Source organism: Dermacentor albipictus, chromosome 7, assembly GCF_038994185.2.
Source record: "Dermacentor albipictus isolate Rhodes 1998 colony chromosome 7, USDA_Dalb.pri_finalv2, whole genome shotgun sequence".
Lineage (NCBI taxonomy): Eukaryota > Metazoa > Arthropoda > Arachnida > Ixodida > Ixodidae > Dermacentor > Dermacentor albipictus.
This window is the reverse complement of record NC_091827.1, coordinates 113,493,898-113,519,125: the sequence shown is the minus strand read 5'-3', so window position 1 is coordinate 113,519,125 and position 25,228 is coordinate 113,493,898. Positions and strand designations below refer to the sequence as shown.

The following is a 25,228-nucleotide window of genomic DNA, read 5'->3' as shown; positions in this document are numbered from 1 at the left end:
CCATGTAAGAAAGTAGGACTTCCATCATTCAGCAGCCAAAGTTCGTTACTGGATGCGAAAGTAACCAGAGCTCTGCCTCTTGCGTTGATCATCGGACTTCCCCAGAGTGTGTGATGGGCGTTGAAATCTCCAATGATGACCCAGGGACTGGAAGTTGAGGAAAGGATGTCTTGAAGTCTTTTGTAATCAAATCGACTTGACGGAGATAGGTAGCCACCCACAAAAGTAAAGGCCAAATTCTTTTTCCTTACATTTAGGCATATATATTGATTATTGTCATTAGGTGGTACAGGCTGCTGAATGTAGGTGAGGTCAAGGCGAATAAACACGAAGACCGTACCGTTTTCATAAACAATTGACGAGATAAATGATTCATATCCAGAAAGCCTGATTGTGTTCGATAAATTCGGCTGGCAAATGACGATAATGGGAAACATATCGGCGTACACGAAGCGACGGAAATCCGAAAGGCACGCTCTGAGTCCGCGCGCATTCCACTGAAAAATAGCTGCTTGTCGGACCTCTTCCCTAAAAGACCGTGGCTGTGAAGCCATGATCTATTCAAGGGTTGCAAGCACCGGACTCAGAGCGTCCAGTACTTGAAGCGCACTTCTGGCAGACGGCGTGTGCATGTTGCTTAGCAACACGCGAATGGCATTCAATAAATGCCTAATAAGAGCTATCACTTGCTCATCTGTTTTCTGCGACTCATCGGATACAGCACCTTGCTGTACTGGGGGCGGCTTCTTCGGCGGCTCTTCTGGCGGTCGTGTACGCGGAAGTGGCGGCCATTCCTTTGTGGAGAGAGATCTGGCAGTATTCTCCCTTCCAACATCGGTGTTCGGGGTGCTGGAAACTTCCGCTGGTGATGATGCTTGACGCATTGACTTTTCCTGGAAGCTTGACGTTTTCCGTCGTGAAGACCTTCGACGGTGACGTCGTCTTCGCCGTACTTTCACAGCGGCCTCTTTGTGGGTAGAATTGTCTCTCACCATTTGTTTAGGAATGGTGATCTCTTTCTTGATCTGGGGACAGTCTTTGGAAGAGGCGCAGTGATCACCCTGACAGTTAGGACACTTCAATGTGGTTGCGCTGCAGTTGTCTTCTGAGTGGGGTTCGGCACATCGAGGGCACACGGCCGAATTTCTGCAGACACCCTTCACATGGCCAATCTTCTGACAATTGTAGCATTGCATTGGTCTTGGGATAAATGGTCGAACCTGGTGGCGAAAGTGGCCGACCTTCACGTAGGGTGGAAGGCAGTCGCCTTTGAAGGTTATCTTTACACAACGTGTGTTGCCGAGGCGAGAAACATACACAATGACGTTGTGTTCACTTGCTGCTTTTATGAGAACTGGGAGGTCTGCATTAGGTATTTCATTGTCAATGTCATAGATGACTCCTGTAATTGTGGCACCTTTCGATGGCACGATGGATCGGACCTTGATGTTTCCCAGCTGCGTTACATGTTTCAATATGGTCAGTGCGCTCGGGTTCAACACATCGGTTGCCAGGATGTTTCACCTAGTGTTTATCCTAACATACTTTATCTCGTTTGGCACGGTGTTTTCTGAATACTCGGAGAGTGCTTGCCTGTTGAGGGCGCGCAGGTTGGCGGTAGCGTTCTGTAGCACAAACAGGATGGAGTGAGGCCATGGTTGAGGCACTGTTTTCACAGTGTTCGAGCTGGACACCGAAGATGAGTTGATAATTGTTCGTTTGGCCTTGCGGTACTGGACAAGTCGAAAGCTGTCTTCCGAGGACTCGTCACCTGATGCGGAGTACAGCTCTGTGTCCTCACTACCACTCGACGTATTTCCTCGCTTCATCCAACCGACGTCCGCGGGTGAACGGGAACCGGGAGGATCCTCAGGGTGTTGTACATCCATCACCGCGATGGAGGGGGCGGTAGACCCCACAGGTGCAGTGAGAAGTCTAGAAAAGCACAGAGACGGGCCAGATGTGTTCCGCAAGAGAAGCACTTCATCTTCTTCCTACTTATATAAAAATAGTCGTCCAAGTATTCATGTAAATTAATTTTTTTTATTGTGAGAAAGTGTTGAGCCTTTGAGAGGAATGCTACAAGTGTCGTCTGCTACGATGCCTGCTCGCTGCGAACGCGATACTTTTCTCGCACACATCATGTAGGCACTTGCGAACTCTCTCGCTCTTTGTAAAGGCTGCGTTGGCTGTCACAATTGCTGAACGCCTTCAAGTACCTTTAAGCACATGTGCTGCAGTGCTAGCTAGAACACTTGTGGCCTCCTACGAGTATGCTTAATTATATTTTATATTGCGTATCGCTTCAGAAGCGGCCGCCAGGAGCTGGTATGGCGTGGCTTTGCACATACCCATTTTGCGACAGCAGACTACAGCCAGGAAACAGCAACCTTTCCTACCACAAGTAAGTTTGTGTTTCAAAGTCCTGAAACAACCATTTCAGTGAGCACATAAACGATCAATGCGTAATGAAATCCTCAATAAAATTTGATTGTCACGCCACTGGAAGTACAACTGTCTATGTCTTGTATCAGTAATGCCTTCCTAATTTGCTCTTCTGAAGTTTCATAGAAAACGTAACGCTACAGCGCCAACCTAACACACTTAACAAACCAAGGTCAAAACGGTCTAAACGCGTTATTTCAACGTTAACCACGCCGTCGATTTCTCGTCAGGGCTTCGACACCCCACTGCGACACAAACATCGGCCTAGCCGTTGGCCCAGCGCGCTATCGGCACTTCGAGCAACAGAGCAAACCTTGGCATAGCACCGTCCCACTGCGGGTTATAGCAATTGGGCTTGGAGCGAAACCAACACTGCCAAAAATACCTGTAGACTAGCTCACCAGTCAAGAAAATACCAATCCGTAGGCTAGTACTTCCCATCATTTCCACGATGATCGAACGATCGCAGCGCCAGATTTCCCTCTAGTTATAGTGACATGAAACTTTATGCTGCTGGGCACTCCTGGGTAGACTTGGCAGACAAATGGATAGCGCTTGAGAAATGTGCAAGTTGGATGTTGTTACTGTCCGTCAGTCAAGCTGGTAAAGAACAAAGCCGGTCCACAACACGTAGCGCGGTCAGACTGTAGCATTTAAGCACGAGCACGCACTCAAGCCCTGTCGTACACAAAGCAAACGCTGCGCATGGACGACCGCACGCCAAGTTTCATCCTAGACGCCAGCGCTCGTTTCTCCCCTGGCGGAACGATTTCATCTCCAACGGGTGTAGGCTTCCCTTCCCTGTCGCGCCCGCGTTCAGTTCCCGTTGCGCGCCAAATGTCCCTTGTTTGCGACGGCGCCTCTTCGGATGACCGGAAATTATTATTGTGTTGTTAACTGTCACGACAGCAGTGTAAACACGAAAGGGGTCATGCAACCAGGGAAATTCTGCTGGTTCACAAGAAAATGGTACAAAAAAGCAGACAGGCATGGATTACTGCGGTGTGCCGAGCGAAGTAAACAACTGGCAAACAAGTGAGCTCGTTCATTCATCACTCCTGGGTGTATGACGATTATTATATGTAACCCACATGAATTTAATAATTACTCGGTACATAATCCTTGTATTCATATAAAAACTTAAGGTTGTTCGACGAGCGCTTGTCCTGCCTTCTTTCTCGTGTTTCGTTTGTGTTTGCGCTGCCCAAGAATGGAAGCCACGTCTGTTGTATGTGCTAGCAGTGGCCGAAGTTCACGCGTGCCGACAAATTGAATATGTGCACGATGCATTGAACATGATTGGAGTTATTCCCGCTTCACCACTTCACCGATCTATCGAGTTACTGGATGATACAGGCCCGCGTCCAATTGGTCGTGCCGACATTGCTGAAGCAGGAGTCATGACTAATACTTTCAACTTCCGTCACTTAAGCACTGTTAAAAAATGGCCAAGCTATCTACATTGCTGCCTCTATTCCATATTTTAGAGGACGTACTAGTTAAAGTTGTGTCGTATTTGTGCTATGCAGCGATATATTTTGTTTATTTCCGCACAGTGTCGATGGAAGTTCGTTGTCCCGGACATCAGAGACAACACAGATTTGTAGCAAACATATTGTGAGAAACTGCAAAAATGACTTTAGCTCATATGTGCCGTATGTATGTGCCGCATCGTATGTGCTGACGATTTTTCCGGCGGCACATACGATGTCGTTTCCAATTACCTGCTCAGCGTCACTTACATGGTTAAGCAGACGCTGCCCTTTGGCCGCATTGCAGCCATAAAAATAATCGTCAAGCGTGACGATCTTCTTAAAGGCAAATAGAAGCATGTAAAGTCTGTTTCACACTTAGGGGAAAACTCGGAACGTATTGCATCGCGATGCGGCAAGCAATGGAGTCGTGCGGCGGCAGCAGCTGGAGCAGGCGTAGACGCTCGAGGGGCGGAGTCGTGATCTGCGTCGTCTGCTACGGCGGTGCGCGCTGGCCGCATTGTCGGGAAGCGTGCTACTGTCAGGGGCAGTGCACCGATTTCATCGGTACTGCGGGAACTGAGCTGATATTCTTTACTAAACGTTGTGCGTCGCCAAACTCTGAGCCTTCATTGGCGATAATGGAGTTCCACAAACTTCTTTTGACAGCATGCTTCGTTTGTTCTTTCGAAAGGCTGGAGTACTGAGCGCGTGCACGTATATTCATTCACTGTGTGTGCTACCGTAATAAGCAGCGACAAGACGCACCAAGATGTGCGTGCAACGTGCTCAGTCTTTATTTGACTCGAAAGGTAAACAAAACACTCAACAATGATAACTATGGGGGTCGAACACGATGAAACTAACGGATACGATTAAAGGAATGTTTTAGGTTAAGCCAATAAGCTGGAAGTGATTTTTCTCGACAATCATTCACTACGCCCGACAGACCTTGCCCGCCGGCGGGGAATTGGACACGTCATGCTCGGTAGTTCAGTTAGTATCTCGTCATGTCCCCAGCGGCAGCGATCACAGCGCTCATCCTGCAAGGCAGTGAAGCGTAGAATGAATTGATCTGGGATGTGTTCATTCGCAGCACGTCTCAGTGGCTGACGATGGTGGATCGAAGCCTATCCTCAGGCGACTGATAGAGGGGATGGTGTGGCAGCGATACTTTCAACGAGCCCTAGACATTTTAAATGATGTTGGCGCCCGAGGATTGAGGCGGCCACTGCAAGAGAGTGGCTGCGCGCTCTTCCAGCAGTTCTTGCACAACACGAGCAGTGTGGATTGGCGACCTATCACGTTATAATATATAGTCGCCCTCCAGAAACGGGCCATCAAGAATGTATGGAATCAGTACATCGTCTATGACTGCCCTGCAGCGATGAACTTACCTTCGAGGCGTATCAGTGGGCGTCGCACAACGCTTAGTAAAGAATACCGGCTCATTTCACGCAGTAACGATGAGATCGGTGCCCTGCAACTGACAGTAAAACGTTTCCCGACAATGCGGCCAGCGCGCGCCGCAGTAGTAGACGACGCCGTTCAAGATACCGCCCCTCGAGCACCTGCGCGAGCTGCCGCCGCCGCCCGACTCAAGCGCTCGCCGCACCGCGATGCAATGCGCTCCGAGTTTTCCCCTAAATGTGAAACAGACTGTACATCCTTCTTCGAATCAAATGTCCACGCGCACACACGTAGGCACACACCGCGCGCGGCACGAAACGTGCCCAAATACGCGCAGCGCAGGAGGCAGTCAAGGCGGTGCGAACGAGACGGGGGAGAGGGTTACCACCGGCCATAGAGTTTCTAAATAAATACCCTAGAGGGAAATGTGGCGCTAGTGTCTATGGGGGTTCTCATGAGCGTTGCCTCAACCTACATGGGAATTATGGGAAGTACAGGCTTCGGATTGACTTCGGTCTTTAGACTAGTGGCGTTTGCTTCTGGCGCAGTAAACAAAGCTATGCTCAAATATTATCGCGTAAAATCTGATTCTATTTCTGCAGTATGTTATGTAATGTACAACACGCTACCTAAACTTTGTATGAATTTGAGATGGAAGCATGGTTTACTATGGTTTGTCACCAGGACACACCAGGGTATCCATACTTGTGCGATTCTGTTCCCAATTTAACGCCAAAGAATAATTATTTATTCATTTTTGCAACAGCAAAACAACCGTGCATGTACTTATATAAAAATACTCACCAAGTATTTCTGGAAATAAAAATATTGTATTGTGACAAAGCGTTGCGCCCTTGAGCGGAATGCTAAAAGTGTCGTCTGCTACGACGCCTGCTCGCTGCAAACGCGAGACTTTTTCGCAGACGACAGGCACTTGCGAACTCTCTTGCTCTTTCGAAAAGGTTGCGTCAGCTGTCACGATTGCTGAACGTCTTCAAGTACTTTTAAGCACATCTTCTGCAGTGCTAGCTAGGACGCTAGTGGCCTCCTACGAGTATGCTTCGTCATATTTTATATTGGCGTACCGCTTCCGAAGCGTTGCAGCGTGGCTTTGCGGGTACCCATTGTGCGACACTAGACTACAGCTCGGAAGCAGCTATCTTTCCTACCACAAGTAAGTTTGTGTTCTCAAAGTCCTAAAACACGCATGTCAATGAGCACATAAACGAGCACATAATGAAGCCCTCAATAAAATTTGATTTTCAAGCCACTAGAAGTACAACTGTATATGTCTTGTATCAGTAGTGCCTTCTTTGTCCTATTCTGAAGTTTCATAAAGAACGTAACGCTACAGTGTCAACCTAACACACTTAACCAACCAAGGTCCAAACGCTCAAAACATGTTCTTTCAACGTTTATGATGCCGCCGCTTTCTCGTCACGGCTTCGACGCCACACCGCGACACAAGCATCGTCCCAGTCGCTGGCCCAGCGCGCTATCGCCACTCCGAGCAACATAACAAAGGCAGAGAGCTTTGCGTTGCACTGTCCCACTGCAGGTTATAGCAATTGCGCTTGAAGCGAAACCAAAACTGCCAAAAAAATACTTGTAGACTAGTTCGCCAGTCAATAGAATGCCAATCCGAAGCCTGTACTTCCCATCATTCCCATGATGGTTGAACGATCGCAGCGCCAGATTTGCCTCTAGGTATACTAATATGAAACTCTGTGCCACCGGCTAATAGAATTTTGCTCCGCATGTGGCGCTCTCAACGCCGGCGCAGCAGCGCCGCTCTCGGTGCCGTTCTTGTCTATACCTATTGCGTGTAATTGCGGTGTTCTACGTACCGCAGACACCGCGGCCGCCGTGGTGTGGCGCCACGAGTCCACTGACTAATCGCACTGCGCCTGGCTGAGGGAAACCGTGTTTGGCGTACGTTTGACGCGTCGTAGGCGCCGCTAACATCCAACACCAAATTTGACTGCGCGCCACGGTGATATTCAGAAGGCGTAGCATTCTGGGCATGCCCCGCTCCGCCGTAGCCTTCGCAGTGCAAGACATTGAAGAAGGAACGGGAGCACAGGATGTTTGATTGCCAGTAACGCTGCTTCTGCCGAACGCATTGAGATACCTTTTGCGGAAAAATATTTCTGAAATAGCCTTCAAATGCATTTCTCCTCATGGATAAAAAGTGGTTCAGGGCCTCTTTGACACATGCGCATTAATTAATAATTGCTGCACTTAATAAGCTAATAGTTTGTTGGAAATGATCAATTTCTTGTCAGAAAACCATCTGATGTCAGAACGATGAACTTTTGCAGCAAAGTTTTGTAAGAAAGTTTGTGATCGCCTGTACTCTGCTCACGTCCTAATGCGCTTATTGGGAAACACTTTAACCGCAACCAAACGAAGACCCTTCGTTGCATTCTGCTTGTTTTATTTTGATGCTAAGTATGGCGCACATTAGTTCTGGGAGCCTGCGTCCTCCAGAAGGAGCAGGCAGTTCGTCACTCGAATTCGTCAAATTATTTCCTACTAAACGCAAGTAAGCGTGGTTCGATCAAGGCGAAACCAGAAAATTGCGCGCCATTTCGCCTTGAATTTATTGCCTGTTGAGCAGGAATGGCGCTTATGTTTTTTACGGGGGAATTCACCTTGCATTCGAAACTGAATACCTGAAGAAATGGGCAATTGAAGTAAACAACACCATTTCAAAATGCGTAATTAAAGAACACGTTTCATATTATTTTTTCGTTCACTACCGCCTGGGTCTTTCTTTTTATGATATCTGTACATTTGTTCCATATCTGAAAGAGCAGCCAGGGCTCCCAATGGGGCCAGTATCATCTGATTATCAGGCGTAAATGCATTCTCAGCTATTTATGGCCTATCGCAGCAACATACCGATTATGTTAATGTAATAAATGCGCTTGCTTTTTAAAGGTTACCTTCTGCATATAAGAAAAACAGTTAAATGCGCTTTTAAGGAACAAATCGAAACACCTTTAATTTTGCGAAAATCTTATTAAGACGATCCTTGCAGACTTATAACTCATACGTACCAATGAAGGTACAAGAAAAACTGCGAGCTGTAATATTTTTTACACAGAAGACCGTTACAGACAGCTGAATTTCTTATCGATGGTGTGAGTTAAAATTCCTGCAGCCCTGACGGATAGAAAAATATACCGAACTGACACGAAATGATGGTACCTACTTGAAAAAAAAAGAGAAAAAAAAAACATGGCTGATCTTAATTTCGAGTTCTGTTATGCTACACACGAAACAAAACTCGGAATCTCGTTCGCACGTGCCTTACTTGGCGTGTCTCCTATTGTGTACACCTGCTAAGTACTTAGGGCACAACACAACACGTAAGGAACAAATAGTCCATGTTCGACCTGTGCAATTTCTTTACTAGCGGCCGCGCTTTTAATGAAAAGCAGGAAGTGAAAGCCACGGAGATAAAAAAGAATGGCAACTTAGTAAAACAAAGAAGAAAAAAATCTCCCATAGCTTCTCGTTATGCATTTGGCCGCACTGATTAACTAAGATTACCACTCTTCCCTGCATTTCCGACTACACCGCATTCAGTCGGTCTGAGTCAAACTAGTACCCGCGTGTGACGACTCACCCTCAAGCTGTCTGTTGTTTCACGGCGGCGATTCCCTGGGAGATTTGCGGTAGCCAACGCAAATAGGAGCAGACAGACTGCCAGTTTCAGCCAAGCCATCTTCGACCGGTAGTTGACTGCACGTCGACGCTCGTTGAGGGAAAAAGTATTCTTTCTCGACGGGGCCTAACGTGCTCTCGTGCTGTGCCTCTAAATATCTGCCCGACAGAAAAGGCAGAGGGGAACCCAAGAGCGCAGACTTCATGTCTTTTGCAAGAAATAAAAAAGAAGCACTAAAAAAAGAATAGCTAACTGACTTGACTCCACAAGAAAACAGACAGCACACCGCTGTTGGGTCACGCGTCACTTTTGCACTGGTTGCGTCGCTAGCTAAGTGGACCGAGAAGACGGAGAAGGGAAACAGGAGATGACTCTGGTGAAACGCCTTTGCGATAGGGAGTGAGTGGTTTGTTGCCTTAGCTCATGCCCTGTGAAGGCTGGGACGACTTCAGATATTTTTCCTTACTCAGCAGCATGAAAGCAGATAGGGCGACGTGACCGACATCTCAAAAGAGGAGTGTTGTCTGAATCGGACTAGACCCTTGCTGGTTTTTGCGAAGCGCCCTGCTCGTTTTGCAGTTCTTTTCATTTGAAGTGCTGCAAAGTGCACATTATCTGCTCGCCTAAAACCACTGAAAATTAACAGGTTAGTCCACTTCCTCTCTCTTTCTTTTTGGAGTTATACTTGCATGGTCAAATAAGAATAAATCCCAAGTATAGAAGGAACGTGAAATTATTCGTGCCATTACGAAAGGAATCCGGATAAGCGAAAGAATCCGAATTATTTCTTAACACCGGGACTTCTTACGTGCAATGAATGGTCCACGGATTTTTTTTTGCATTTAAACCTCAATTGATAGGCAGGGATATGATCTTGCGCCCTCGGATTTAAGCAATTGAAACGGCGTCGTCGATTGCGGTGTCTCACTGTACGAAGATACAGGCGTCGTCTTTCCAACTTGTATTGCTTTTAGGCTGGTATTTTCTTTCATGCCATAGCTCAGTGCACATTCTTCTTAACACTCTGGTATCGAATGCTCTGCTACTGCGTAATTGATGCTTCCAAACAACATTCGGAATATTTTTACGAAGCCTTCTGCTCCGAATCAAGCCAGTTTTTAATGGGATAGCAATCCCCCGTTAGAAGGACAATAGCCCGCATGTGTCCTGTCCAGCGGCAAGTGCCGCAAACCTTGTGTGCGTCGTCGTCGTCGGTTTGTGGAGCTGACGACGCGCGCGCATGCAGCAGTGCGGCAAACGTGCAGAATAGTAGACGTGAACACGAACTCCTATTGTCGGAGCAGTGACGACGACGCTATAGCTGTGCTAGTGTAGAGCGACATTAAAAACTCCCGATACAGCTTTCTGTCGCCCAATATACGTGCTGCATAAAAGCGTTTATCCCAGCGTGAAAGTAGCCCAACAATAAACGCAAAGTGCCTCGAGCGGCCAGTCGCGCGGTGATTTTGTGTGCACTCGCGGGCTTCTTCCACGCTCGAAAAAACACTTTTATGTACCACGTATTGAGCAAGCGAAAGCTGTATCGGGAGTTTTTCATGTCGCTCTACAATTTCCTCACTGACACTTTTCATATAATTATAACATTTGATAAGTTTATTAGTTAAATAAGACTGATTATCTAAATAGGGGGAACTAAAAAAATAATTTCAATATCTCCAAGCGACGGCAAACAACATTGCCTTGGTTCTGTCCAGCTACGTGGTATGCGCTTATTTTGAAACTCTGGCTTAAGTTAGCAGGGACACTTAGCATATTTTTTAAAACCAAATTAAATATTGTAAGGGGAGATGCGACTCAAAAATGTCATTTCCACTGGAGTTGTGAAAATGCTGCCATTCATGGAGTTTTTTATGTACATTTCAAACATATAATTAGTTTTCGTGAAGCTGCTATATCTTTTAATTACGTACTGCCCAAGCGTAACACATAGTGATCTCTGGGGCACCTCCTTGTGTGTTAAATTTCTGCGAGAACCATCCTGCTGTAGCTTTTTAGTGGCAGGAGCATGGAGTGACACTGTCGTTTTTTGCGCAGCATTTCCGGTTCACTTCCTGAGACGACCGAGAAGGAAATTGAAAATAAATTAGAAAAAATGGAAAACACTTATTACAGTCCGAAATTCATGAGTTTCACTAAAGATATGATATCAGAGCACAAATTTAGCTACATGTTTAGTTGCTGAACTGTTTGAAATAATTAAAATTATTTAGAAATCACTGATTATCACATAATAAAGCACCACACTATTCTTTAGAGATCCGCCACGTGAGCATGACTTTGGCGAAATTCCTGGAAAGCTGGAAGTAGAAAGCGGAAGTAATGCTGTCACTAATTAATCACACACAGCAAAGTGAGATTACAATTAATTGGTTAATTAATGGAAAGCAGTTGCCTGACATAGACTGAACGCCCGCCTAGTAGTGCGGATGCAACACACTCCCTCCTCTCTCGCTTCTCCTCTCCCGGCGCTCACGTGCTCGCTCGCTCGTTGCATGATCTGACGTCAGCGCCAGAGAGGGCAGGTATAAGGTGTACTCCGTGCGCCGCTCGCAAGGGGGCTGAGCCTCGCCAGGTGGCGCGTGCAGTGCTCCGTCCTCACCCTCTTTCTCTCTTTGCCAACGTACCGTGCCAGGGGAAAGCTGTTCACTTACTTAACCTAAATAACACCAACGCGGAGGTGCGAGTGCCGCTGAAGACACGTTAGTCAAAGATTATGGCCGCTTAGCATGCTTAGAGTGCTTTGTAGATTGCAAAGTGCCGATCGATATGCAACCTGCATGTAAATTCAATATTGACTTTATTCACCAAATAAAAGTGGATGGCTACCTGGGCTAAAAGCTGTGTGGACAGCCTGACAGATGCCCAGGTAGCTGTTACAAGGCAGGTACAGTGAAACGGCAAACACAAGGTACTTAACAACAATACAGGAAGTGGAACTTTAAGCATATATTCATAAACAAACCCAACAAATAAAAAAATGTTGAAGGAAATAAAGAAAGTGCGTCGTCATTACTCAAGAAACAGATGTATGAGGAATATATATATATATATATATATATATATATATATGTGTGTGTGTGTGTGTGTGTGTTTGTGTGTGAATGAAAGAACGAATGGGTGTTTATTTTGACAGAAAAACATACAGTGAATCCCTGTCAAAGAGGCCGACAACAAGGCACGAATGCCCGACTCAGTGTCAGTCCCCTTCCCCCACCCGTTCCCAGTGCACAAAACACTCAAGCACACTGGGCAAGCATGGTACACAAAGTGGATACATGCACAAAAAAAAATGAAATGTACATGAAATACGTAAGAGAAATACTGAATGCGATTTGTGTATACAAGAATGAACAGTCATACCTTAAGCGACAGCCAATACATGTTCACATTTTTAAAGTGCTTAGGGACGGTGATTCATTTATTATAGTGAGTAAGCCAGGGTGATGATTAAGAAAAACTGCAACTATGAATGCCTGCTTTTGCATGCCGTAATTGTTGCGGATCTTGTCGTTGTAAGTTAATTGCCTTGTGTTGTATTTATGTTCATTCGGGAGGTATGCTTTAAAAAAGGTGCTTTCATTGAGTCTTACCTCTTTAAATATTGCAATGGCTGTTTTTTTTTGCTAATAAGGTTTTATAATGTTAAAATACAATTCTGCTTGAAAAGCGGAGCGGAGTGGCTTCTATAGGGCACATTCTCAATTACCCGAATCATGCGTTTCTGCAAGGTTAGTAAACCATGGATCCTGGATTTCGTCGTGGTACACTAGACAGATAAACAATATTGGAGGCGATAATGCACTAGGCTGTGGTATATTGTTTGTAGAATGTAGAAATGATAGTAATATATATATAGATAGATATATATATATATATATATATATATATATATATATATATATATATATATATATATATATATATATATATATATATATATATATAAATATAAATTGATCCAACAAACATTTATTACATCACTAAAAAAATGCTCGCAACTGAGATTTTGACACCTATTGCGTTTCTTTGCGTTTGTAGTTTATAATCTGTGCGATAACGTAGGAGGAAGCACATGTGTGTGCTGCGTGTATTCAACACAGGCCTGTCGACACATGAACTCACCATTGTTTCTAAGAATTGCCTAAATGTTTTATTTAAGGATAAAAAGACGTCGTACATGGTTTTTGTGCGAATTATGGTGAATTATGGAGAACTCACACGAGATTCACAATATTCAAGGTTTCCGATCTGTCGTACAACTTTTTTTTGCAACGTTCTAACTTTATGTTTGTTTTAGTTGTTGTCAGCCAGACCAAACTACAAAAATTAATTCGAGAAGCAAACAGTGCATAAGAAATTTCAATTTTGTTATTTAGAGAAGCGCACGACAATGTGACATCGCACCAATGACGGATCCAAGATATTTATATAGGTTGAAAATGTGTGAATCCCATGTAAGATTCGAATATAGTGTTACGCCGAGTAAAGTGTGTTCCACAACAATTTCGATTTCTTCATTACCACATTTAATGATGGGCGACATCTTTGCGATGAACGAGACTGGTGTCCGCGTGGCGATGGTGAGTGGCTGTACCACGTGTTCCTATCAGAGTTGTCGGCGCTGTTAGACTCGGCGGTGGGCGAAATATTGCGGGAATTTCGATCAAAACGGCTCAGGTTGGCCGGCGTGCGAGGTGTTGAGGGCACAGAGTTTCGACAGTGTCGGGCTACATGACCAATGCGGCGACAGGTGAAACATATCAGCTGGTCGTCCGCAGTTCTCCACTCAGTCGGGTTGCGATAACGCGGAGAGAAGCGTCGGGGTGGAGCGAAAAAAGTAAAAGGGCGTTCGTTGGCTCTGGGGTTGGTGAAAGCGCAGACAGAATGTAGACCAATGTTTTGAAGTTCCTAGCAAACGATGGGTTGTACGAGGGGAGCTGAAAAAGGGATAGCATCAGGGCCACGCAAACACAAAGTTGTGGGCGCCATCGCACCCAGTTTGGGTCGACCGCTTCGCAGGACGTCCTTTGATGGCGACGTAGGCTGCTGTGCGGGCTGATCTTCCCACGTCGATGTTGCGGCAGTATTGGGGTATCTGGTGAATGGGTGCAGGCCGCATCGGATTTTGCCTGCTCGAATTGTCGGCACTCTTTGATGATAGCATCAGTTGTAGAGCAGCTTTTGCTGATGCGCGGATTAAAGGCGTCGTCAGCAACTCCCTTGAGCACATGCACTACCTTCTCAGTTCCTGCAATATCGTGATCGGCTTTACGACAAAGTGCCAGCACGTCCTACATAGGACTCCGTGGGAGATTGGGCACGGGAGGCCAGTTCCTGCTTTGCGCCAATTTTACGGCCGGCTGGTTTGTTTAACAACTCTGTCAATTTCTCTTTGCATTGGTCCCGGTTGGTTAGCTCCTCTTCGTGGTTTTCGTACCACACCTTTGCCGTGCCTCTTACGTAGAACAACCAGTTAGCTAGCATCAGTGTAGGGTCCCATCTGTTGATTCCACTCACGCGTTCGTACACGGCCACCCACTCTACAACGTCTGCGTCATCGGTCACCACAAAGTTCCAGGATCCTTGGGTTGCACAACCACAACCGAAGGTGACAGCGACGTAGCATGCGACGGTGACGTAGGAGGCGGCAACGACGTTGATCCCGAGTGCTCACCGTCATTAGTGGTGGGGACGGTGATGCGACGTCCACTGCGGAGCTCCGTTTCCAGCCGTGGTAATCCGCACCTGTCACGAATATGTTATGGGGATGTTGGAAGTATAGAAGATTATATTTACAATATATATACAAAATGAGCCTTAGTATTTAAGAGGGCTGACCTCCAACAACCCGCAGCAGCCAGCGCCTCGCGATCTTCTTCTTCCTCTCTTTGTTCATACTTTTCATACTTCCGTAAAGGTATCGTAGTTCCATTTCAATAAACAACCTCTAGAAGTTAAATTACGGAATCTATTATTTATTTATTTATTTATTTATTTAATAATTATTTATTTATTCATGTTATTGCTAAAGGCCTTCACGAGGAGGGTATTACATAGGGAGGGGTGCGATACAATCATTAACGACGCTGTACATATTAGAAAGGGCAGCAACAATAATACATAGAGCAATAATAAAAACAGCAATGAAAACATAAAGAATAATACGACAGGAAATGGTGAACAAAGAAAAATCAACAAAATATTATTAGCATTTCCATCACAGTGAAGTAAATCTTGCAATTTTTATTTTGTCACTTTCTGTGCTGGTGTGCCATGGCAAATTGCTTTACTAAATGATCGTTCGAAGAGTCCATGAGTTGACAGGATGTATGGCCATTTACCCGCTTAAATTTGAAAGAATGACCACGTCGTGGAAAGATGGCATAGAGTGACTGAAAGATATCGTCATGAAGAGGTGGATGGTGATAAAGCTTATGGCAAAGTGTTAAACGAACAAGTATACGGCGATACGAGAGGCCTTCTAGTTTGGCACGTTTTTTTTAATTTCTGGGACCCTTGTATAGGATGAGTAGTCGGAAAAAATAAAATGAACAGCACGGCTCTGCAAGGAATCGATGTTAGTGATAGCGTCGATTCTAGTTGATAACCATCTAGTTGGGAATCTAGTTTGGGCTAGTTGATAACTCATTCTGGTAAAGAAAATCAGAGCAGAAAAAACACGCCCGCTTACACGCACACAACCCTCCCACGCAATCTACGGAAAAAATTACAGTGGAACTCATCTCACAATGACTCTAGACCGTAATACAAAGAGTTTGGAACAGTATAGTGACTTACCGTATTAATGAAGCCACCTTTGTTCAACACGTGTAGTGGTAATTCTGGGACTTTCGTTGGTTCGGTTAAATGCCACATACTTCGATATCGCCCAACTTTGCTATGACAATTGCATGCCAAGGTAATCCATGAGGACAGCGGTACACCGCCACAGCGACGATGGTATGACGAAGAAGGAAAGCTATCGATAGGACAGAAAAGGCGGTATAACGATAGCGGCATGACTAGCATAAGATGTGAATTCTTAAATTTTGACGATAGAGTAACCGCAACAGCATGTTAACGAATAGATGAGGACAATGAGATGATGACGATGGCCTGTCAACAATGGTATGATGACAACCGGATAAAGAAGCTGAAAGAAGAAGAAACTTTAATAAAGAATTGTCCGGCAGGTCTTGCTGTGGTGGCCTCAGGTGACGGCTAGAAGTCCTTGGACTCGAGCGGCATCTTCGGCTTGCCGGACTGCCCAGAGCTGGTCTGCCAGCGCTGAACTTCTGATAGCCGCCTCCCAGCGGGGGCGACGCCTACGGAGAAGGTCCCCGGCGGCTCCCGCATCCGGGGCAGCGTCGGGAAGAAGCGAGCTCGAGCCTTCTCCTACCCTGGCAACGGCCGCGATTATGGACGTGTCGCCAACGGAGCTGGTTTGATTACCGTTGTTGCCGGCACACTCCCAGAGCATGTGTCGCAGCGTTTCTCTCTGTCCTCATGTTTTACACGCGTCTCTTGAATATAAACGCGGATAGCAGTGGTGTAAGCTAGGGTAGGTGTGTGTCTGGAGCAAGCGTAACGTTACGGCCTCGTTCCTGTTCAATTTATTGTGCGGTGGCGGGAATGTGCGTCTTTCGAGTCTGTAGTGTTCGGTGAGGTCTCTGAACGTGGTTAGGCGATCGCCCCACGCCCAGTGTGCTTCTTGTTGTTTATTTATTTATTTATTTATTTTACCCTCAGGGCCGAAGCATTACAGAGGGGAGTGGGTAGAGAATAAACACAGTGCATAGTAACATAACAACAAAATAATAATGAACATAATAAACATATCACAAAGCATGCTAAGGTATGGTAAATCCTAATTATACAATGTTAGCTAAGGCATGTTTAAATCGGGTATTATCATTATTGGAAACAATGTCGGAAGAAAGGTGATTCCAGTCTTGTGAAGTTCGAGGTAAAAAAGAGTAAAGAAAGGTTTTAGTATGACATGGCTCGATACCAACCTTAAAGCGATGGTCAACACGGTTAGATATATAATGTGGCTGAAGAATGAATTCGTCACGGAGGGTAGGGTGATAGTAAAGCCGATGGAAAAAGTTCAAGCGAAAATATTTTCGGCGGGATGCTAGGGATTGAAGAGATATATCAGATTTCATAGAAGTTATACTAGCAGTGCGGTTATAACAGGAACAGATGAAGCGAGTAGAGCGATTCTGCACCATTTCTAGTGAGTCAACCAAATTGTTAATGCTTGGATCCCAGACTGGAGTGGCGTATTCTAATTTAAATCGAATGAGTGTTTTATATAATAAGAGCTTTAAAGACGAAGGGGCAGCAGAAAAGTTACGGCGTAAGTAACCTAACATGCGGTTAGCGTTGTTAATTATCTTCTCAATATGCAGAGACCAACTTAGATTAGAAGTGATATGAACGCCTAAATATTTATAGGAGGAAACCGCGGTTAAAGGACAGTTGTTTAGGTAATATGGAACAGGACTACTGGATGCGCGAGAGATACGCATCACATTACATTTGTTAATATTTAATTCCATTAGCCAGGTATTGCACCAGTAAGATATAAAATTTAAATCTGACTGGAGAATGTTAATATCGTTATCAGTAACTATTTCACGGAAAATAACGCAGTCGTCAGCGAAAAGATTAATATTAGAAGAAACTAAAGAAGGAAGGTCGTTAATGAAAATGAGAAAAAGAAGGGGGCCTAGTACAGATCCTTGTGGGACTCCAGATTGGACAGGACATTGGTTAGAAGAAAGTTCGTTGGCTACGACAAATTGGGTACGATTTGAAAGGAAATCTTTGATCCACAAATAAAGACTATTATCGATATTAAGTTGACTAAGTTTATGAAAAAGAAGTATGTGGGAGACCTTGTCGAATGCTTTAGAAAAATCTAAGTAAATACAGTCAACTAACGAAGAACGATCAAGAATGCGGTGCAGTTTGTGAGTAAATGATATGAGCTGCGTTTCACACGAAAATGATTTCCGGAAGCCATGTAGAGCTGGTGAGAAAAAGGAGTTAGATTCGAGAAAGGCGCCAAGGTTCGAGTATATAATATGTTCTAAGAGTTTGCAGCATGTGCTAGTAATGGAAATGGGTCGATAATTACATGGTGAACTTCTGTTGCCCGATTTGAATATTGGAATCACCTTCCCAATTTTCCATTGGGATGGAAGAGTTGATGTGTCAAGTGATTGCTGAAATATTTTTGTTAGTATGATTGAGCTGTAGACACAAGTATTTTTAAGAAATTTGCAATCAATAGAATCATAACCAGGGGAGGAATGGTGCTCTAAGTTATTGATGAGTTTCGTAATTCCAGCCGTGTCAACAATAATGGGAGGCATGAATGGGTAACTGTAACGAAAAGTGTCTGGAAGATTAGTATTTATAGCTACGGAGAAATTTCTTGAGAAGGTGTCATTAAGAATAGTAGCACATTGGTTAGGTGGGACGGGGTTGCCAGCTGTGTCTACCAAGGCAATGGAGTTATCAAGACAGGGGTTAATCATACGCCAAAACTTTCGAACATTAGAATTCAGAAGTTCGGGTAAGGTATTCGACATGAAGTTATCTTTAGCTTCCTTCAATGCTGCAATGTAAGTATCAGATGCAGTTTTATAGGCCGTCCAGCGTGAGTTTGAGGGTGATAATTTGGCCAAGCGATACAGGCGTTTCTTTCGATTAGAAAGCCATTTGATATGGGAGTTATACCATGGTGTTCGAGGATTAGACGTGATAATACGAACAGGGATGTATTTTTCAATTAATTTGTTTACTTTTGTTGAAAACATGTCCCAGTTATGTTGAATAGAACGTTCATCAAAGTTAGTCAGAAATGTGTTAGTGAAATCTGCTAATTCTTTGCTGATTGCCTCAAAATTAGCTCTAGCATAGTCACGAACTGTCTTGCGTATTTTGCTGTTTTTTGGAACGTGTGCATCAATGGAAAAGGAAAGTAACGAGTGGTCGCTTATGCCTGGTAAATAGGAAATACTAGAAACAAGGTCAGGTCTTGTTGTAAGGATTAGATCAAGGATGTTGGCTGAGACAGGTGTGATTCTAGTAGCTTGAGTGGTTAACTGCGATAATGAAAACGTAGAGCATACTTCTAAAAAATCGTGAGCTTGAGAGGAAAATGGTGACATAGTAGCTGGTTGTGTTGTGTTGTTGTGTTGTGTTGTCAGGACACTACAAAAGAAGCTGGAATGACGATTATGACGCGACTACGGCAGCACGACGATGACGGCATGACAAGAATTGCATGCTTCCTTGTGACAACGACGCTGTCATGTCAACCGAGGTACATCAGGATGGAATGACGACAACATGATTACGATAGAATGACGGACAAGGAATAACGGCGATGAATCGATCAAGGTGGTATAACAACGATGGAATGAGACAATGAGGTGACGTTACGGAACGATCAGGATGGTGAAACGACAAAGTTATGGCGATGGCATGAAAGGCTGCGTAACGACAATGACTCACGACGGCATGATGAGAGTCGCATGTCGAAGTTAGAATGACAAGGATGTAATGGCCGCGAAGGCATCACGGCGACAGTATGACAACAAATTCATGACGACTCACTCTTTGCTATGCGTCGCGATATCAAGAAATCAAAAGGAAAGCCAGCCATCGCTTCGTCTCATCTCATGGTGACTTAGCGAGGTTTGGTCTTTGTCATTAAGATCAGATGTTCGTTTCTATGCTATTAGGTCTAACAAGCTACCGATCCACGTATGCATATATTGTGCTTTGTACACTCTTCAATACATCGATGAACTCAAACCCAAGGACTACGAGCAGAAATGTAAGAACAGTGCTTCTTGAACACATTATACGTAAAGTTGATATTATCAGAAGCTTGAATTATATATTGCCATCAAATTTGGTGGCTGCTCGTGAGCAGCATGCACACTTTTACATGCGCTGCAGGCTGCCGAAAACAAAAAAAGATCTGCCGACCTCAGACTTTCGGCAGGCGTATCGCACGTCCTACTCCGCCAAAGACTATGCAAGCCGAGAAGTATAATCCTATAGTAAAGCAAGACGCCGGGTTTTCTGAAGATAACGAACTGCATGGGGTAGGATCTTTATTTTCTCAGTGACCACTGCACGTGGTTTCAGGAAAGTGGGGTACTTCGTAAACTTTCTCTTAAAGAATCCTCAATGTTCCGTACAACGGACCGCAGGAACTGCGGCCAGTTAGTGCAAATCGACAAAAAAATTGGAGGACGCTTAAGCTTCGCCTTCAAGAGTGGAACGCGACGGCATTCCCGTCGACCCGCCAAGGGGTGTAATACAATGCGCTACGGCGCAGCGATCATTAATGAGGTGCCCCGCATCGGACTTTGCACCCACCAATCACGCGGTGACTGTCGAGCAACGCCGCGTTCGGCGCGCAACGAAACGTGCGCCTGAGCAAGCGGAAAAGAACTCGGTGTCTCGGAGGAGGAACGCCAGCCAAACGTCGTGATCGGCACGGGCAGAGAGATATATAGATAGTGATCTAGAGAAAGGAAGGACGCTTGATTCTGCGACCCGTGAGAGAGCACGGCGAAGCGTCGTCACGGGAGAGGGAGTCGGGGCCGTGACGCGCCTCGCACCGGTCCCGGCACAGACCCAATGCGCGCGTGGCGCGCCACCTGTCGGGGCAGCGCCATTCATTGAAAGGAGGGGGTGTTCTGTATTTGCCGCAAGATGGCTCTGCGTGAGCGGAAAGCGCAGAAGAAATGTAGCGGAAACGTACTTCGCTACTTGTGTAACTGCAACTTCTGTAAGTTACATGCTCATATTTACCCATATACACCGCAGTTTAACTTTCTACGGCACGTTTCTAAGACAACACCGCATTCACTAGAGGCGCTTTTGTACTGCTTCGAAGCATCGAACTCGTGGCTGAGTGGTAGTGTCTCCACCTCACTCTCCGCAGACCCTGGTTCGATTCCTACGCAGCCCCTCTTGCAAGTTGTTTTTATTTATGAATTGCCTGCCGGGATTTTTTGCTCACGGCCAACGCCGCCAACGCCGACACCGACGACACCGGCTTTTCTGCGATACGAGCTCCTTAACGCTGTCGCGTTAATAAGAGGACGATGGGACAAAGTGAGCACTAACCTTGGCGCTCACGTTGTACCATCAACGAGCCTAACAACTATAGCTGACCCGAAGTTCCGTTGGTAGTTCTTGACAGTCGATGACAGAGTTTCTGGAAGGTGGAGGTGATTTCTGAAACAGAGTTGACCCCGCAGGGGCGTCTGCGTTAGCAGGCGTTTGGTCTGTTGCGACACCACGTACCCGAGCAAACCAGGGTCCCCAGTTGAAAAACACAACAGGAAATTTTCACAGTCTGTCGTATTTTGGGACGTTGTTTCTGTAGTTCTGTTGCCTGTGGTTCTGTTGTCTGTAGTTCTGTTTCCTGTAGTGTGACGTCCTGTAGTAGGGAGTTCTGTAGTTCTTGATCAATATTTAATTAAAAATTAACAGAGACCTCCTTAAGGCTATGTAAATTTGTTAGTACAAGAAAGAAAGAAAAAAAATTAAAAAGTTTCTGCCTAGGATTTGAACTTGCGACCTCACGATTCCGAGCCCGGCATCTTACCGCTAAACCACCGCTGACTTTTTTTTTTCTTTATTGCCAACTTGGCACAATACAGTGAAAAACACCATCATAACATCACATTAAAAATGCTAGCTTGTGTCTGGCTAGCATAAGTGGGTAAAAAACGCTTTACGGTCAGGAGTTCGTCCAGATAAACACACCAATCTGGCTTTTCTTCCTTCTGTTTGTACACATCTCGTAAATATGCGATGCTTTCGTTGAAGTTGTCCCGGGCTGACCTCGCGTTGACGTCCGCATTACGCACTGACATTCTGGTTTTCCAAACACTGTGCATTACTAGAATCATTAGCATATCGTACGGCACACCTTCGCTTTCGACGGGAAGAAATCGAATGCCGTAGGGTGTAAGGGGCAGTTCCTTTTTCAGGGTTCTTTGCAAGATGTCCCATAAGAATACGGCATCCCAACAATCGAGAAACATGTGCTCGATTGTTTCAGGCCTTTTGCATATTACACAGTCAACCGACCATGGTACCAACAACCCTTTTTCCTTTAGCCACGGTATTGTAGAAAGTGTGCCACTATGGAGCATGAAAAAGAAAGTTTTGACTGACGATCGGATAGTCATACTTTTAACCCTTTTTAACACATTGCTGCCTGGCCCAGGATTGTACATCCTTCGATACAAGGGAACAGGCATCATCACATCAATTAGATCTTTGTAGAGGCGTTTTCTCTTGACCTCGCTGAGATATTCCATTGAAAATCTTACTTTTAGAAACTGCACAGCCGCAACAATTTCATGCATGTATCCGCGGACATTGCGTTGCATATGGGTGCATGATGACACAATGACATCTGGCAATGCGTTCGCCAATCTCACTTGCATAACACTTCTTAAAAAAGGATTTCTTTCATTTCGATAATATACGAACCTAGAGAAAATTTGTCTCACGAACAAATGAATCAAACCCAGTCCTCCCGATCGCACTGGAAGGAACAAATTTGTGCGGCTCACCCTTTCCCACGATGAGTTCCATACAAAAACAGACAACACTCTGTGCAGTCGTTGAATACTCATGCGCGACATGTGCAACGCTTGCAAAACATACCATACTCGAGCAATAATAAAAATGTTACACACTGTGGCACGGGAAAAAATTGATAGGTCTCGTCCTCCCCATTTTTGTGTTTTCTCTCGAGCCTTGTCTGTCTGTTCTTTCCAGTATTCTTGTGTATCCTTGTAGTGTTGTAGTGGTACGCCTAGGTATTTACTTGGAGTAGTCGTCCACTGAATGTTGGCGTACGTGACTGGCACACTTTCCCATTCACCATGCCAGAAACCCTGACATTTATTCCAGTTTATTCTGCTCCCTGTGTATTGACAGAAAGCTGTGGCATCTTTTATCCCATTTGTTACACTTTCTCTATCTGTACAGAAAACAGCTATGTCGTCGGCGTAAGATAATATTTGGACTTCACAAGCCATAATACGAAAGCCTCTTATTTCCTCATTTTGAATAATCTTTAAACAAAATGGCTCTAAATAAATGCTAAAAAGTAGTGACGACAGAGGACACCCTTGTTTCACCGAAGAGACAACATGGATGCTTTTGCTGACTTGTTTGTTAATTATAATTGAGGCAGAGCATCCAGTGTACGACATTTTTACACCTTCCAGTATTATTTTCCCTACATTTACATATTCCATAATGGCAAACAATATTTCGTGCGTAACAAGGTCAAAAGCTTTTTCCAGATCTATTTGGAGCATTGCCACATGGTTGGAAAAAACATCACAACACTCCAAAATATTTCTTGCTATATGAATGTTCGTCGTTATGCTCCTACCTTTAATTCCGCACGTCTGGTGTGGTCCGACTATATCTTTAATAAAACCTTGTAATCTTTTGCCAAGACCTTCATGAATATCTTGTAATCTACGTTAGAGAGGGTAATTGGCCGGTAAGAACCTACCAGTAATTGCTTAAGTCGGTCGTCCGTTTTAGGAATGAGAATGATATGTGATTGACGGAAGGAAAGGGGAAGCTCTTCTATGTCATATGCCTCTTGTATTACCGCATGCAATGCCTTAGCTATAGGAGTTTTAAATTTCTTATAAAACGCTGAACCCAGTCCATCGGGACCGGGCGACTTTCCGGAGTTCAAATCATCGATTGATTTTTCAATTTCCTTTAATGTAATTGAGGCTTCTAGGACTGATTTTGCATTTTCATCTAGTTGCGGCATTTTTTTTCTTTCATTTTATTTATTGCAGTAGCAACAACCCGATATTCACCAGTTGTGCATAGTCAGAGAATGGAGAGCACACTGACAGTCACTTAGAGAAAAGGCATCGTTCATACTGTGGGTAGAAATGTGGTTTCACTTTAGAAGGGTGGTAAGGATAGGCACCTCACCAAAATGGGGTACCAGTCCGGCTGGGTATAAAGTCCATCATAAACCTGCTTTAGGTGTAGGGTCATTTGGATGAAATTCACCCTTGTAGGTACAACCGTTTCGGCGTTTCTGTCCATCATTCGCGTTTTCCACAAACTGTGCATTCCGATGAGAAAAAACATATCAAAAGGTGCACTATTATCAGCGGTCGGCAGCAGGTATCGCACAGTATGAGCGTTGATGTCAAAGTCTTTTTTTAAAGTCCGTTGGAGGACATCCCAAAATAGTATGGCGTCGGTGCAGCTAATAAAACAATGTTCAATCGTCTCTGGCACGTCACAAAGGTGACAGTTAACAGAAGAGACAAAGATACCCTTTTTCTGTAGCCATGTTTTAACCGGTATGGTTTCACTATGAAGTTTATAAAAGAACGTTTTGCAGCAAGGGGATACATACATTTTACGAACTCGCTTTAGAACATCGTGACCTGGCCATTGAATGTATAGTGATCGGTAAAATGGAGGCGGAAAAAGCATGCACAATAGATCTTTGTATAAGGTTTTACGCGACGCAGAGTACAAGTATTCAGTGGAAAACCGAACTGTCAGGAAACGAATCGCCAAGTAAACTTCTTGCATGAATCCCCACCACCGCTGACATGCTTTCCTAGTGTACATTTTGGCCATGTCGATAGTACGACTTGCTGATGCGCTGATGTTTACATTTGCATTTTAAGAGCCAAGATCCGCTATCACTCCACCGCGTCAAGTGCCGCGTCTCTAGAAGAGCAATAGTGTTCGTACCATCGACAGGTACATCGTGGAGTGCTAGAACATCGATTTTGATGTACGATATCCATATTAAATAAGAAATTCAGAAATAGACAATGTTGACTTTTAGGGTTATAATGCTAGTTTCGACAGTTGTCTCTCGTTCTTTACACTTTTGAGCGCGCATATAATTCGTGTGTTGAATGCAAAATAGCTACATAAACATTCGTGGATGAGAGTTCTTTCTGACAGCATACTGGCTTCTCACGGCAGCACTGTACCAGATTAATGAGACCCGAGCGAGACAGCTATTCACGCAACTTTGTGGAACAACCCAAATCTTCTTTTCCGCTTCGCAAAGGCTTGTGAAATATTCCTGGGAAATTAACTAATGTGTCAGTGTAACAGCACATGTAAGTCCACAAACCTG

At 44.8% G+C, this 25,228-nt stretch overlaps 1 protein-coding gene and 1 long non-coding RNA gene across 2 annotated transcripts in view; one reads left to right on the top strand and one right to left on the bottom strand.

The window, feature by feature from the left end:
- The window catches only part of LOC135907288 (uncharacterized), a 36,263-nt gene extending 27,103 nt beyond the window's left edge, over positions 1-9,160 (bottom strand). The window contains exon 1 of the mRNA XM_065438977.2: positions 8,962-9,160. Within this exon, the coding sequence (XP_065295049.1) occupies positions 8,962-9,060 (99 nt within the window). The 5' untranslated portion in view covers positions 9,061-9,160. The remainder of the gene's footprint in view (positions 1-8,961) is intronic.
- LOC135907290 (uncharacterized) overlaps positions 2,309-25,228 on the top strand; it is a 125,961-nt gene continuing 103,041 nt past the window's right edge. The window contains exon 1 of the long non-coding RNA XR_010565958.1: positions 2,309-2,404. This is a non-coding gene — a long non-coding RNA (uncharacterized lncRNA). The remainder of the gene's footprint in view (positions 2,405-25,228) is intronic.